The sequence below is a fragment of the Fusarium solani genome (genome assembly GCF_023522795.1).
Source record: "Fusarium solani strain SB1 chromosome Unknown bctg00000003_1, whole genome shotgun sequence".
Lineage (NCBI taxonomy): Eukaryota > Fungi > Ascomycota > Sordariomycetes > Hypocreales > Nectriaceae > Fusarium > Fusarium solani.
The window spans coordinates 1,230,538-1,246,558 of NW_027072154.1; the positions used below are offsets into that span (position 1 = coordinate 1,230,538).

General features: G+C 53.3%; 6 protein-coding genes across 6 annotated transcripts; 4 read left to right on the top strand and 2 right to left on the bottom strand.

Annotated features, from left to right (window-relative positions):
- Positions 1–545: 545 nt before the first annotated feature.
- Positions 546–2,041, top strand: MRS44_005947 (uncharacterized protein; the record flags this gene model as incomplete). Its single annotated transcript, XM_065621585.1, has 2 exons — positions 546–1,623; positions 1,698–2,041. 2 exons carry the CDS (start codon positions 546–548, stop codon positions 2,039–2,041), a joined length of 1,422 nt encoding a protein of 473 aa, XP_065477657.1.
- Positions 2,042–2,616: 575 nt separating this feature from the next.
- Positions 2,617–4,251, bottom strand: MRS44_005948 (uncharacterized protein; the record flags this gene model as incomplete). The annotated part of the gene is made up of 3 exons (XM_046269594.2): positions 2,617–2,808; positions 2,861–3,719; positions 3,770–4,251. The coding sequence occupies 3 exons, from the start codon at positions 4,249–4,251 to the stop codon at positions 2,617–2,619; spliced, it is 1,533 nt and encodes a 510-aa protein (XP_046140477.1).
- Positions 4,252–6,565: 2,314 nt separating this feature from the next.
- MRS44_005949 (uncharacterized protein) lies at positions 6,566–7,150 on the top strand (the record flags this gene model as incomplete). The annotated part of the gene is made up of 1 exon (XM_046269573.2): positions 6,566–7,150. The coding sequence occupies one exon, from the start codon at positions 6,566–6,568 to the stop codon at positions 7,148–7,150; it is 585 nt and encodes a 194-aa protein (XP_046140476.2).
- A 2,508-nt stretch (positions 7,151–9,658) lies between these two features.
- MRS44_005950 (uncharacterized protein) lies at positions 9,659–11,115 on the top strand (the record flags this gene model as incomplete). The annotated part of the gene is made up of 5 exons (XM_046281914.2): positions 9,659–10,160; positions 10,207–10,424; positions 10,468–10,689; positions 10,734–10,790; positions 10,834–11,115. 5 exons carry the CDS (start codon positions 9,659–9,661, stop codon positions 11,113–11,115), a joined length of 1,281 nt encoding a protein of 426 aa, XP_046140474.2.
- A 559-nt stretch (positions 11,116–11,674) lies between these two features.
- On the bottom strand, positions 11,675–13,971 carry MRS44_005951 (uncharacterized protein; the record flags this gene model as incomplete). Its single annotated transcript, XM_065621586.1, has 4 exons — positions 11,675–12,382; positions 12,445–13,446; positions 13,491–13,811; positions 13,855–13,971. 4 exons carry the CDS (start codon positions 13,969–13,971, stop codon positions 11,675–11,677), a joined length of 2,148 nt encoding a protein of 715 aa, XP_065477658.1.
- A 548-nt stretch (positions 13,972–14,519) lies between these two features.
- MRS44_005952 (uncharacterized protein) lies at positions 14,520–15,840 on the top strand (the record flags this gene model as incomplete). The annotated part of the gene is made up of 3 exons (XM_046283794.2): positions 14,520–14,608; positions 14,655–14,808; positions 14,860–15,840. 3 exons carry the CDS (start codon positions 14,520–14,522, stop codon positions 15,838–15,840), a joined length of 1,224 nt encoding a protein of 407 aa, XP_046140472.2.
- Positions 15,841–16,021: the final 181 nt, after the last annotated feature.

Consider the following 16,021-nt stretch of genomic DNA (forward strand, 5'->3'; position numbering starts at 1 on the left):
CTGGGGCCTCCCGGGGCCTTGCCCCCCCAGCGGACGGCCTTCTGTGGCCTGCTGCGAGGCGCCGGGCCTCCACTGTCAAAAACACGCACGGCCCTAGCCTCGGGCGGCCACCCAGCAACCAGAGCCCGCGAAGCCAGAAACGGGAAATTGGGAGAGACGAGACCAAACAACAATTTCAGCCTCGTCCCGGAGACGGGGATTTTTCGCGAGACAGGGAATAAACAATGGAAGCTTGAGACATGCACAATCTTGAATGGGAATTCAGCAGAGGAATGAATGCGTCGGGAATGGCCTTGACTATGTTATGATGAAAACGTGGATGGACCCTTAGCTACGTAGGTATCTACTGTAGGTAATAACTGAGGCGTTGAAACATCTTTAGCCTCACTCGTCAGCTTTTCCTGCATCCCGTCTGCACCTCACCATCCAGCCTCGGCCCAGACTGGTCACCAACATTGGTCATTGACGTCAATTGCACGGCCAATTGCTGGTAAGGGCTAAATTCCTAGTCGCCTGCTAATGCTAATCCTCCTATAGACGTCAATATGAAGCTCCTTCGAGCTCCATTCCGGAGCCTCGATTTGCCTCTCCGAGTCGCCTCCAAACAAACAATATCAACAACATCCGTACTCCGTCAGACCTATGTCTCGTCCCTCGTCCGCCAGCCCGTCATCCGCCGTACCTATGCCTCCGTCTCCGCCGCCGAACTCCGCTTCGGACAACCCGTCCACGAAACCCATCCTCACATCCTAAAACCGGGCGAGCTCACGCCCGGCATCACGGCTCAAGAGTATGCCGACCGCCGAGCTGCCCTCGCCCATGCCATGACGGATGGGAGCGTGGCCGTCCTTCATGCTGCATCCCTCCAGTACAAGTCGGGCGCCGTCTTCCACCCCTACCGGCAAGAGTCCAACTTTTTATATCTCACCGGCTGGCTCGAGGGTGACGCAATTGCCGTCATTCAAAAGACTGGTCCTCAGCATGGCGACTACAGTTTCAGTCTCTTTGTGAAGCCAAAGAACCCTCGAGAGGAGCAATGGAATGGCTACCGCAACGGCGTCGAAGCTGCCCGAGATGTCTTTAATGCCGACGAGGCTCATTCCATAGATATGGCAGAGACTCTCCTCCCCAAGATATTCGAGTCTGCAAAGCTTGTCTATGCCGACTTTCAACCTCCAAAGGGCAGCATCGCCGCGACAGCCCAATGGCTATGGCGATTCTTTTCCGGCAGAGAGTCTCGTCCAGCGCGGACACCCCTCTTCTCCGTCATGAACAAGCTGCGAGTCATCAAGAGTCCGGCCGAGGTCGCCAACATGCGCCTTGCAGGTCAGATCTCGGGCCGTGTTATTACAGATGCCATGCGCAGGCCTTGGAAGCGAGAAAAGGACTTGCACTTATTCCTTGACTACGAGTTTGCCATGAAAGGTTGCGATGGCCCAGCATACATTCCCGTGATAGCTGGCGGCGAGCGGGCGAATTGCATCCACTACACTGTTAACAACAGCACATTCCGTGAAGACGAGTTCATTCTCATCGACGCCGGCGGTGAGTATGGCACGTACATCACCGACATATCCCGCACATGGCCTGCATCTGGCCGCTTCACCCCGCTCAGCGCGACCTGTACGAGGCCGTCCTCAAGGTCCAGCGCACCAGCGTCTCACTCTGCCGTGAGAGCGCACGCGTCTCTCTCGAAGATATCCATAACATCACGGCCCGCGGCCTCGTTGATCAGCTGCGTAGTATCGGCTTTGATGTTTCCATGAGCAACATTGACCAGCTCTTCCCCCACCACGTCGGACACTACATCGGCCTCGACGTGCACGACTGCCCTGGCTACAGCCGGCGAGAGACCCTCCGGCAGGGCCACTGTGTAACCATCGAACCAGGTGTTTATGTACCCAACGCTGACCGGTGGCCGGCTGCCTTTAGAGGCATGGGCGTGCGGATCGAGGACAGCGTTTGTGTAGATGATGATTCGCCCTACATCCTGTCCACAGAGGCGGTGAAGGAAGTGGCCGACATTGAAGCATTGCGATAACACTTGACTGTACACTAGCTATAGACGATAGACCAGCATACTCCATAAGTGTACAATACCAATGTGACCATGACGGCTGTTGCGCCCACGACCCACCCGAATTTTGTTGCTATGCCTACCTTTGTTATCGGCTGAATACAGCAACAAAACCGCGTTCAGTTCATGGCCGGGGATCATGGATCAAGCCACAACCCGATGCAGGTGAAATTAGATGCATGCAGTGGTCCGTCCTCAGGCTGTCTGTCTGGTAAGCGATGGTTAGGGTAGCACTCACCTGGTCGACCTGGCCTGGTCGTATAACTCGGCCTCGGTTTCGTTTCTCAAAAACAAATCACAACAAACAAGCCCATGCCATGCATATACCATACCATACCATGTCAAGACATGCATTCGTCCATCTCTGAAGCCATGGCGTTCATATCTGAAGGCCATGCGTTCACGTATGCAAGCGCACGCGACAGTCGAGTAGACGCAGAAAACAGGATGAGCAGTGTAGTGTGTACAGCACGATTCATCTCTGGGGTATATTTATACAGTCCCAAGCAAGCACACTTGGAGAAAAAACAATGTCTATTTCAGCAGAATCCTCTCGGGTCGAAGAGCGTCCGGCTGTGGTTGGGCATCAGGAATGGCTGTCTAGCCGAGGCACTGAGAAGCTGCTCAAATGCCTGTAGACGCCGTGCCAGCTCTTGGTGCTCCTTCATGATGGCCTTGTTGCGCCGTTCTAAGTATTGAATATATTCGGTTGCCTTTGTCAAGACGGTGCCCTGCGGAATGTCAGTCGTCGAGCTGTATAGAGTAGAGTGCATCACCACTGACCTTGCTCACTTTGGGCGCTCGTTGTGAATTTCCCTCGCCCTCGTCGATTCCATCCTCCGGTATCGACTGCAGGGCGGGTACAGCGTTGCGGAGTTCGGCGATCTTGTCTTTGAGATTCGTTCGATACTTTCGCTCAATGTCGTTATGAGCTGTCCGATCCCCAGACTTCATCTTATCTTTGCCCTTGTCAGTGGTGTCTGTATTGGAGCGATGGAGCTGCGGTCTGGAGGAACTGAGAGCAGTACCCGTCTCACTCGATGCCTCTGTCTTGATATCCTGGTTTCGGGATGGAGCCTTTGTGCTGTCGGCAGGCGTTGGCGTCTGCTTCTGGCTCTGTTCCCCGGGCGTTCCCAGGATGGAGTCGATGCTTGCGTTGAACTCGGGCGGAAGACCTGAGCCTAACCCAGCTCCAAATCCAAGACCGAAACCACTAGGAGGCATAAAACTAGCCGGTGTCCGGCCAGTGTTCATGGCGATGGCGAGAAGTCGCCGTTGCTCGTCATTGCTCAAAACCTGGTTGCCAACTCCGGGCATCGTCTGCCCGTATCCCACGGTACTCATGCCCCCAGGGCTTTCTCCCACACCAAAGTTCGGCTCCATCCGCAGTCCGGGCTCGGGCTTTTCCCAACTGAGGGGCGTCGAGTACAGACCCTCCCTTGGTGGGACTTCTGGTGGCGGCATCGTCTCAATCTTGGACAAGTGCTCCTCCAGACTCATCGAATCAAAACCTTCTTCATCTTCGGACAGTGCATTATCTAGAGCGTTGTCATCAAAATAGTCGTTCCCCTTAAACGGGGGGGCGGTCGCGTAGATGCCAGTTCCGAGACCTGGCGTCGTGGAGCTTGATCCAAACCCCGGGCTTATCGAATCATCAGCCTCCTGATTCATCATTAACGACTTGAAACATACCGGGTAGTGCTGGTGTTGTTCATCATGTCATATCGCTTTGAAAAGTCAATCTCATAACTTCCTGTCCTCTCGGCCTCATCATCATCAAACTGGATCCAGTAATCGAGCGACTCGAGCGCCGACTCTGTGTCGACCTTGGTGCGCTTTCTATCGTGTGCATCCCTTTTCCTTGGGTGAGTCCGCGGGTGACCCCTGGTAGGTAAGACGGTCTTATGTTGGGTGTAGGGTGATGGCATGGGGGCTTGTGTGAATGTGATGTCGGAAGGGGCAGACGATTGGTGGTCGTAAGAGGAAACCGGCCCCCCTTGAGGACCAGATGTCCTGTCGACCATGTCGCCTTCTAAAGGTCTCCATGGCGAGGGTTCTTGTTGTTGCTGCTGCTGCTGAGAGATGGCGCCGGTTGACGACTCGGCGTTCTGGTCCACGGGGTTGAGTGTCTGGTTGTTGGGCACCGAGAAAAAGCTGAGGAGATTGGGATCCATTGCTAACACGGCATCCCGGCCTGGTGGCCTTGATCGTCGAGGACGTGGGATCTCGTGTCAGCGGCCCAGGCAAGTTTAGGCCGGCTCAATTCGCGGCGACGGTGTCGAGGAGGGCGTGAGGTCGGATCGATGCTGTTCACGACAGCCAAGTCATTCGAGGGGTTCGGGTAATCGCAAGGTCGTCGCGACGGTGTCGAGGGGTGCCGAGGGCGTTGGTGCGTCAACGGCAACAGAGGCGGGGCGATCCAGGTGGTGTTGGTGATAGCCTCGCAAAAGCAATGAGACGATGCAAAGATTTCTCAAGTCTGACGGCGACGGGTGAGGATGACGCCGGAGATGCAGTCCAGAGAGAGGAAACCGGGGACGGGGCGATACACGATGGCGTGGTGGGGTGTCGTCGAGATTGAGGCCAGATCCAAGAGCTTAACGACGGGACACGAGTCTGGAGCGGAGAGGAGTGCGAGCGAGCGGGAGAGATGAGATGGATGGATGCGACGACGGAGATGGGTCGACGGAGGCGGCGATGGCCAGGGCGGACGTGCCAGGGCGGAGGATTGCTGGTGGGATTCGCTGTAGATTTGATGAGGAGGTCGAGCTTTGACTCGGACCTGGTGCTGGTGGATGCTCGTGCTGCGGTGCGGTGCGGGCTCTAGCCACAGTTACCAGTAACGGAGGCGGCAGTATCGCAGGAGTGAAAGTCGGGCGCAACGGCGAGCAGGTTGCTAGACGTTGGACGAGGGAGTGAAGGGTTTTACGGGGAGAGAGGCATCAGTCGACAGGACGAGCGGACGGATGCGGCTCCCAATTCGTTGGTTCAAGAGCCCAGGCCCAGGCTGCGCGGGGACGGGGAACTGGGAGTCAATCCTGAGACTGCTTGGGATTGGGACAGGACACGACAGGATAGTCAAGGAAAACCCGGATTTGCCGTCTTGTGTGTCGTCGTATTCGCCGCAGTCGAATTTTTCCCTCTGCGGCTGATGCTTGGGGGGGCGATTGACGGATTTCCCTCGCGATTGAGTTGTTGCTTCTGGGCACCGGGTATGTGACCTGTGAGTGCTGAGGCACGCTGGCGACAATGCCGACCACAGACAAAGACGCCTTTTTTTTTTCTTCACCTGGTTCTGCAGGCGAGAAGCGAGACGCAGCGCACAAGGGACGGGGCCTCTCCCACTGCCGGTGGACGTCGTGATGGATGTTTGTCGGCCGCAATGGCGTGACTTTTACCTCGACGAGGCCCGTCTTTTGCGGTTCCAGCTCCAGGGCCCCTGGAGACCCCGGGAGCGCTGGGCCGCTGGCGTAGCAGAAAATGTCCACTCGCTGGCCGACATCGTATGATGGGCGAGGCTGAGGAGGGGAATTGTACGATGGCCAAGCCCCGCGTCCATTGGCTGACTCGCGCCGACCCGGCGCCGCTCCTGTCATTGGCCCGAGAGGCTTGCTGGTGGCTGTCATTCGCTTTGTTTAAATGTTTGGAGAATGTCAGACGTCCAAGGTTTGCTGCTATTCGTCTGGACGCGCTGACCTTTGCAAGGGATCCCTGCTCAGCGTCAAAGCCCGCGCATCACGTGCCCCTGGTTTCTCTCCCTTCTTCTCTAGCGGCCCCTGTCATTCACCTCGTCAGCCAATCTCTCCACTTCAAACCGCGGCCTACAACAGTGCTACAAGGTCTTGGCAACGGTTTTCCTGCGACACAAATCTTCAGCCTCGTGCTAGCGACTCTAGCCCAAGCTTCTCGGCTCAGCTGGCAGGCTCTAGTCCCCGTCGAGACCACTAAAGGCTTATGGGGTGGGCCTCTTAAGCTGCCGTTGGTTGGCTGGCCCCCCCTCATGCCCTCCCTCATGGAACCTATCCCGCTGTCTTCCCTGTTGTTCAGCTGTTTTTGTTTCTCCTCGCTGTCTTTCCTTTTTGGGAACATGGGATGCGCCGCACAGTACTCTCATGCACAAGCACAGCACAAGCCATTGCCCGTGCAACGAACTGCATCCGTGCCTTGCCTTTGGTCAGTAGCGTACAAAGGGAGTATATCTCCTAGTGAAGGGTCACTGGGTTGATCTACTAGTTACCCTGCACTGCACGGGTAATGACACGGGTATTGAGGCTGGTGACCGACGCAAACACTGCTATATCTGGTGTTGAATAGCTATTGACAGACAGTCTAGGTTCCTATTCAGCTCCCAGTTTTCTCATGTCTTGAGGTGCTTCGATATGTCCTCGAATGTGTATATCTAGGGCTCTCTCGCCTGCAGGATGAGGAGCAGGTTCACCGACCCAGTCCAAGTACAGAAGCCCATCAGACAATAGTCTCAATTACATGATGGTGGGCATCGTTCAACTCACCGCAGCGGTTGCTGCTGTCGCCGGAGCCGCATCTGCTGCTACACCAATCGAACTGTCACATCCTCACTGTGATCAGTTCGTTTACGGGCAGACCTGCCAGGAGTTCACCAGCACCTTTGGGCTCAGTCAACAGGCATTCCTGAACATGAATCCGAGTATCACCCCGTCCAATTGCAACCAACTCCCCGCGTCGTGGTACTGCGTCAGGACAAGAGCTCCCGGAGCACCCATCAGCACGCCCTCGCCACCAAGCGGGACCTTCTTTAACAACTGCGCCAAGTTCGCTCTGGGCTTCCCAACACCAGGGACATGCTGGAACATAGCCACTGCCTTCGGACTGTCCTGGGCAGATTGGAATCATTTGCACCCAGACTCCCATTTTGGCGACTCCTGGCGATGCGACCTCCTACGCAACGTGTATTGGTGCGTAGAACTAATTCAAGCGACTCCTCCGCCTCCCATCACCACGACGACTGCTGCTCCTAGTACTACCAAGCCCAAGCCGACCACAACGAAGCGCAAGACAACCTCGACCAGACGTCCCAGGCTGCACAAGGATTAGGCTGGATGAAGATACGGAGTAGCTTCTAGGTGGTTATGGTCACGGCATCGGAAAGTTCAAAAACAACAAAGGGCATATTTTCTTCTGTCATTCTTTCATAGACATCACGTCTACCTTTCATAACTCGTCACTCTTCTTTGTGGTGGTATTTATCTCGTCAATTTAAATATTCAGTCCTGAACGCCGTAATTCATCATATCCTCGTGACAATTTATCCTTGCTCTCCCTCACCTGGCAACCCAGGGCTTGGGGAGATTCTCCTTTCGTACACAGTCTGGACAGCTTTCCATGACGTAGATAATATCGTGTTTATGCGACGGGCCTTTACACCCGTTGAGAGCACGGGGACACCATCGGATGTTGAAGAAGCCGATATGTCCGCACGCAAACTGTCGGTCTACCTGCACGCACATGCTGTCTATATCTGGTGCGTCTAGATTCGAGTCTGTAGTTGTAATTGTTTAAAATTTGGTATTTCTATTACGAGGTAAGAAGTCGGTTTGGCCTTTGACGGTGCTGTTATACCTGGAGAATACTGGACAGTCACCAACGGCACCGCTCCGTGATGAGCCATCCGTATGGCGGTTCAGTGAAATTGCACGGCACGGGGGCTGTCTAATAACAGCACGCACACGGCCGGCTCGTTAATAGTTGAGGTGAGCTGTGTGAAGCGACGATCGTAGAGTATGCAGTAGAGCCTCAAAGAAAGGCGGGACGTTGAAACGGTCAACGGTCGGTGAAGCGCGCCGAAAAGGAAAAAGAAAAAAAAATGAAGGAAACGGCGAATCAACGGCCGCCAGAAGAACAAGCGCCAACCAGCGACCGGTACCCAGATCCGATGCAACCTCGGGGATACAGACAAGGTTCTGCCAGTCAAGGGGCCTTGAGAAAGGCTTCAGGGAAGACTGCCTTGGATGGCGCGCAGCATGACGTTGGTTCTGTGCACGGCTGCAGTTCGCCGCCGTATAGATTAAGCAATAGTTTGATATTTTGCGCCCCACGAGGGCAGTTTGTGTTTTTTTTTCTTCCTTCAGACGGTTCTGAATGTCGTCACAGTCTCGCTTTGTCGGTGGGGACCGCCGCATGTAAAAACCGTACGATCGGCTTTGTTGACCCTCCCGATCTCGACCGGGGGACGGGACCGCGGAGGTGTACGGGCAGCTAGGAATTGACTCGGATGATTTACGGACTCTTTTGACCAATCGGCGGGGGAAGGTTATATAGCCCTATCGTGGAAATTAACTGCTTGATAATATCGGTGACCTCCAAGGAAGGACATCGGTGTAAGCCGGCGACTGCTTGAACGTGATCCGGGGGATTGTGGAAGATGCTGAATGTCTGTTCCATCCAATCTGTGGAATTCTCAACTGGGGAATTTTATGTGCCTAGTAAGACGGCTCTTTTCCCAATGTCGTGATAATACTGTTCCTGAATAGCCAGCACAATACCTCAAGGAGCAAGTGATTGTGTAAAACTCACTTACCCCGAGAGCCTGTACCACCATATCAGGCCTATTCACCAGATTTCTTTGCTATATTCCGTATATAGAAGTCCATTTGAATAACCAGTGTAGAAGATATGTTATTCCGGCAAGTAAAACTGGTAGTGTCTGTATGCTTGTGGTACTGTGAGGACTGGCCTTCCTTGCACTGGCCGGGAGCACAAGCAGTCTCAATGAAACTCCTGGCTGGCCCTGAGGAGTTGGCGATGTATATCGCACATTAAATGAGTGTGGTTTCTTAATTTGCCATTTTTTGTTGGCTTGAATAGTGATTAAGTCGTCCAACTCGACCCATTTGTCAGTGTCATCCTATCAAAAGGATTGACGGGACGATTTGCGGCCTTGAGAATTGTATCTAGGTATCTTGAATTGGGTCTATTCATAGATGAATGTAACCTAATTCGATAAGAATAAAAATGAGCCATTATATAACCGCATTGGAGTGGGCGAGGAGTAATAGGGTGTTGATGATGCCGAAGCGTGCAAGATGGGAGCTTCAGGCCTCAAGACGAAAGGCATTTCTGCCACAGCCTTTGTCTATTTGGACTTTAATTATTTCACATACGAACCTCTGATTTCCGTTCTCTCGTTTAAAGATTGAGCACATGCTTGAAGCCCTGATTGTGTTCGTGGGGAGGCTTTTTTTTCTGCCACCTGTTTGGGGAACAGCCGCTGTTCGTGCCTTCCACACACTCATCTGCACTCTACCTCATCTCCCACCTCCACCAAACACTCACTCGCATCTCTTCTTTTCCACCAACCGCAAGAACCAGACTGCCCTTGATTTTCAACCAAACTTCACTGGCCTGCCAGTGACAACAGCACGTCACTGCTGGGCGCCCCTTTCCCCAGGTTGACTCTCAGCATGTTGTTCCAGATGTTCAGGATCTTTCTTTGGGTGCTCCTCCTTCTCGCTTCCTTCACACAAGAGGCACATGGATTTTCATGGAGGACCCAGAGGCATACTAGTGGTAGGTTGCATTCCCCTTTCAAGTTTGAAGCTGACCATGGTAGGCGATGGCATCTCCATTCAGCACCCGCAAGGCAGTGCCGGCAGACCACTCCAACGCCAACCTGAAAGGCTTTCTACCACGTACACTACTGCTCTTGAAGAACTAAAAGAACTAGAGTCGGAGCCTCTGTGCCATCGGATTGCCGCGCGTTTGCTAGTCAACAACTGTCACCTCCTCGACGGTCAGGATGAAGCCACCATTCACATCGACAGTGGACGAGCAGCCCGAGATTTTGTCGACTCATATGCAGCAAGCCTTGCTATCTGCGACCTGGAACGAGGTAGCTTCATGATTCCTTCGACGTGCTCCAAATTTCGAGAATCGACTCTGGCATCCCTGCCTGTCCCAGCGGTCCCTCAACTCCATGTTTCGACGGTCGAGATTGACGACTGCCTCGAGGGGCTTGCCCAGTCGGATTCCGCTTGGAACACCTGGGTGAGCTATCGACACAAAGCGTTGCGGTTTTGCGAAGCTGCTAGAGCAGACCATGACAAAGGTTAGTTGCCCTGTGGAAGAAGACGACGACGCTCATCAAAATCCAGCCGAGAACCTCCATCTCTACCAGCGAATCACCAAGATCCTCGAGACAATGACGAACAAAATTGAGATCGAGATGGAAGAACGCTTACAGTCGCTCAACCGTGCATTCCTCGCTGCGAGTGATTCAGTAGAGAACCTTGGCCCCCAGGTTCAGCGCTTGCGATCGGAACTAGAACTCGCCAGTGACGTTCTCCGAGAGCAGCTGGGTCAAGTTGCACAGGTAAGGTATCAACCACCATTTGCCCCTCAGCTAACATGACCAGGAATCGGGAGATACGGTCAGAAGCGGACTCGAAGACGCCAGAAGCCTGCACCAGCTCATCACAATGCTGATCCGCACAACCAAGGAGAGTGCTGTTGACATTGCTTCCTCCCACGAAACGGCACTCGAAGTTGCCACCCAAAGAGCAAACAGCGAAGTTGATGTCTTTGTGACCGCACTCACTGCAGCAATGGCGTCATCTGTTTCTCTCCAGGACCAGATGGTAAGTGCTTTTGGCGTTGTTGAGCGCACACTAACACAATGAAGGCAGCGACAGAATTGCGGACGACAGTGATTCTTGAAAAGCAAGCGGAGATCGAAGCAGTGAGTTTATCCAGACAATGTATGACTTTGTTGACCAGTCTAGGGGATGGGAAAACTTGAAGAACTCGCCGGAAATTTACTCGTCAAGTACGACAATCACGACTCACGCCTGGAGCAAGCACAGCTAAAGACTGGCCAAGTTTTGGACATGCTTGATGCAACTGCCGTATCAGCTGCTGGCTTCCAAAGCTATGTGTTTGGCGGTTTTGGATTTGCTGGGCTCTGGCCTCACGTTGTTTTCCCAGCGCTATCACTCACCATGGGATCTTATGGACTTCAACCATCGCTCTGGAGAAACATTTGGCTTGTTGGCGCTGGTAAGTAAACAATCTAATGATGTGGCCGTGTCTAACCGTGCCAGGCGAACTTGCAGGACTTGTCGTTTCGAATTTCGGCTCGTATGCGACTCTTTTTTCGTCACTTAACTCTCCGAGCTTTATATTCAACGGGACGACTCACACTTACGCATGATGACTTACGAACGATACGACCGCGACATGACCTATCAGCAATTATACTGGGCTCAGGTCGTTTGGTGCCGCGGGATAAGAGCGGTTGTGGGATTTAACGATGGGAAGGTGTTGGCTTTCGTGCGGACTTGACTGGGATTGGCCATGAAGGGTTCATGGGTATATTGCAACGGGATACCAATGGGATATGGGAAGGCGTATTTTCAACTACAATTAATGATTCAAGGAGCTGATGAATATCACCATGATTAGCTTCGCTATCAATTTTACCAACACAATTCAGAACTATACATTCCCATAAACACCTGGAAGACCTCTTGGTCTGGGTATCCACGCCCAAGTCCATGCACGTACCGTACTCCTGAGCTAGGACAATCCATTGCCCTACGTTGAAAGCAGCCACCGTATAAGACCCTATTCCTTCGAGTGACCTTGGTTCGCCTGGGCGCGAAGAAACGCTTTCCTCAGTTCAAACCTTTGAAATGTGTGTTTTCTGATGAGACGATTATGGGCCTTTTGAGCACGCTGCTGTTGCATCTCCTCGCTCGTGTTGGTCGGAGACTGGGAGAAATCAACCATCGACACAAAGGCCAGGTCGGCGTCGTCGCGATCTGTCCAGATGCCTTCATGCCGAGAAGGTACCCCGCGGCCAGCCTGGAGAGACTCCATGACCTGCAGTGCCAGGTTTCCAGGAGTGAGCGTCGTTCGCTTTAGGGCTTCTACAACGATGTCACGCGGAAATCCGCGGTTCTCATAGTATGTTGTCCATTTCTGGATTTCTCGACGGTTGGAACTGGTGGATTCTGATTGGTTGGTTCTCGGAGATGGGTTCGTTCTCGAGACGGTTTCAGTTCTCGGAGGTGCAGTAGTTGTGTGTCTTGAGGTGGAGTGTGAGGAGGTGAAAGACGTGGGTAGGGATCGTCGGGGGGCTGACTGGGTCATTGGTTTCGGCTTTGGTGTTGAAATGGCCTGTTCAGGAGGTTGCCTGGGAACACCGTTTCTCGAACTACTTTCGCGGCTTGGCCTTCGAGGCTCAACTCGTGATGCTTGTCGGCTAGTAGATACCCTCTGCTCGCGGGGCCGTTTGAGAGAAAAGGGGATTGGTGTGGGATCCAGCTCTCCCTGCCGATACTCTTGAGTGGCGGCAAGTGATTGGCGCCGGGGCTCTGTTATCGGCGATTGACCTGTGCCAAGGTCTTGAGATTCTGCTTGCAAAGGGGGAGAGGTGGAAGATGCTGCGAGGCTTCACTCTCGTCGACATAGCCCCGCCACTGGGAGCTTTTGCGAGCACTTGGCGAGTTCTCGACAGCAGGCAACTCTGCGTCCAGGTCAGCGTCTGGAGTTGATGGGATAACCATGTCCTTGTCGTAACGCGGCCTCTTTGTCCCATGGCCAGCTGAGAGCTGCCGCTGACCAGCAGAACGCTTTCTTCCGATGACAACAGGAGGTGAAGAGGGAACATAGCTCGCAGGCCACTGAGAGCTGGCCTGTTCGGGCACATCTTGTTCAAAGGGGTCTTCTTCGGATCCTTCAGCCTCTGGCTCCACGTTGTCTTCGTCCTCAAGCTCGAAAGCCGCCATTGCCGCGACAAACTCGCTTAGGTGCTCGTCATAACATACTTGCAGCTGGGTGGCCGTGTCCTCGTCTGGGTCATCAAATCCTAGTTTTTCCGCAACAAGATACCAGTCATACATCTGGCTATCCACCTGGCTGGCATCGACCGCCATTGCCAGGTCAAACAAGTCGATGGTCCTTCCGTTAATGTTCAGCCGTTCCTTGATGTCGGCTTTGGAAGTGGTCTTGAAGTCGTTGAGATCTTCGTAAAAGATCTGCCTTGTATGATCATCTTGTGAAAGAGCAGAAGCCGGCCGCGTCTGGCTCTGCGATCTCTCTGGTGCGCTCTCGGGGACAGTGTTAGGTTGTGGTCTGGGCCGCTGAATGCTCTGTGGTTCAGATCGTCTAGCGTCTTGAGGTTCAGCGGGCACCCGAGCAGCCTGTGGTTCAGGTTGTCTGGCAGCTTGCCTTTTTTCAGTAGCAGGGCGCGGTGATGGTTCAGGTGGCGCAGCTGGCTCGCTCACATCGGCCTCTGGCGCCTCAGCTGCCAACCTCTCCAGTGCTGCCATCCCGCGTGGTTGAAGCCTCTTGACAAACCGGTCGCGCCATGATTGCCATGTATGTCGAGGGTTCTACAGCTGTTAGCCTCATTCATCGACTAAAGCCTGGCACTTACAATCGCCTCGTATTGCTGGTAAATGGCATTTCCTTGCTGCTGCTGAGATCTTTGAGAGAGCACCCATCTGGCGAGGTTTGCATCGTCATCCTTGGTGAAAGGAGTGCGAGTGGTCTTGGCACCATGCTTTGCGCCAACTGGTCTTGGGAGATCTGGATCAGGTCCGATGCGATATTTGTCCTTGATCTGGATAATGCCGTTACGGACTGAATCCTCGATAAATTTCCATGAATATGACCCTGGGGGCGCATCCAGCCTCTTGTGGTCCGCTATTAGCATGTCCGCATGCTTCTCTAGAGGTACCACTAAACCTCCATTTTGCTGAACTGTTAGCGGTTGCGCGACTCAGTATCAAATGACGTACCTTGATGTCGTCAATCCAGGTAGATCTCAAGGGCACCCGCTGGGCCACCCAGAACTTGACATCTTTGAAGATATTCCCTCCTTGGGCGCCGTTGACGCCATTGTAGGTTGTGCCCATGGTGAGGTTGGCTCGTTCGCGCTGCCATAAACCGTTGCATACGCGTTTTTGAATTCAAATGCGCCAAGACGTCAGGGGCGATAAGACTGAGTTGAAAAATTCATCTGAAAGGAAGGATTCTACCCATCACACCGAATGCATCGAACAACCAATCACGTCTTTCGCACCGCCTGCGGTTTGATGTGATGTTCTTTGTTGGGATTCAGGCCTGAGGGCATGGGAGACGCGTGTGATGAGGCTCGCGGGGTCACGTGTGGCTGGCGTATTTACTTAACCGTGCATTGTGTCTGCTTACAGGCATGCCCTCAACACCGGTCAGTCCGGCTGCCTCCTTGTTGGTTGTTCTTTGTTCAAACTGTTCTGCATATATACGAGCGTAGGACCTGATTCACGGTGCTCGATCTTTTCATTTTGTTGATTATCACATTTTGCTTGTGCATTATGAGACTCTGACCAGCCTGCAGCCTGATGCCAAGCGCTTAGCTGGCACTTTTGGTCTTCCATTTTGATCTTTGCGTCTTCATCTTACTGTTGTCAATCTAGCAACCATGGGCTCGTTCAAAACCATCGTGTTGTTGATTCTTTTCATCTCTTTCATGGTCTTTGTGGCCTTTTTTGGAAGATTACCTGCTTTAAGGTCGGTGTTAGAGGTACCTCGTATATTCTGCGACTGACGATTATAGGCGAACTCCAATAGCCTTTCTATACAAGGTGATATGGGTTTACATCCCCAATGGCGTTCTGGGGGTGGATAATATCCTCACTGGAGGGAGGGTGTCGAAATATTTATCACGCTTCGGTAACTATATGGTGCATGAAAGGCACTGGACCGTTGTGGTAAGTCTTGCGATGCTTGTATGGATGGAGCATGGCAACTAATGCGTGTAGATCTTCTTCTTGCTCATCATGAGCATTGGCGAGTACATGTACCTTCCTGAAGCTTGGTCCAAGATTGGAACTTTTTCCAAGTTTACTGTCGCCATCACTGTCTTCCTCCCTTACCTGTTTCTCTATCTTGCGTGCGCCGCCGACCCTGGCTACATCACGCCTGAGAACCATGAGTACTACCTCTCTCTTTACCCCTACGACCATACTCTCTTCCATCCTGGACACGTCTGTCGGACCTGCAAGCTTCTCAAGCCTGCTCGATCCAAGCACTGCAACCTCTGCAAGCGTTGCGTAGCCAAAGCTGATCACCACTGCGTCTTCATCAACTCATGCGTCGGCTATGGGAACCAGCACTACTTTGTGCTCTTACTCGCCTCCACTGCCCTTCTATGCACATACGGTGGCGTTCTTGGGTTATCAATCATCACAGCGAGAATACCCAGATGGAGCCCTCACTGGTCTTGGTGGAAGCCCAAAAGCATGGACTGGACAGAGTACGTGGCTGCTTGGGGATGGGCGATCCAAGACAATGTCAACATGGGAGCCACGGCCCTCCTCGCCATCCTCACGGCTCCTCTCGTCTGGGGTCTTCTTCTCTACACGATCTACCTCATCTGGAGCGGCACCACCACAAACGAGACACTCAAGTGGTCAGAGTGGAAGGAGGACATGCAGGATGGTTACGCATTCCGCCGCTCTATGCCAGCCAACCGACGAAAGAATGAACGTGTCGAACCTCGCTATACTCGCTGGCCCGTCGAGACGGAACAGATCCTCATCACCACGCAAGACGGACGACCTCCGAAGGACGACGCCCCGATTCCTGGAGAAGGACCTTGGGAGAGAGTCTGGGGTCTCGGTCATGTCGAGAATCTCTATGACATGGGATTCTGGGACAATTTGGTTGACGTATTTGTGGCAGACTATGCGTTTGGTCAGAGTTCTGACGACCTCAACGTCGAGAGGCGTCGCCGGCGATGATGTTCATGAGATGTATTATAGAATTAACTGCTCTTAGGCGTTGGATCTAACTTTGCTCAACATGTTCATCCTCCTTCATCCTTCTCTGCATGATCCTTGTTGGCTGTTGGTCCTTAGCTATTTCCTGCACGCCAAGGATCCTACGCGCGCGGCTGTGCCAAAGGCCGGTCCAATGTCTGAT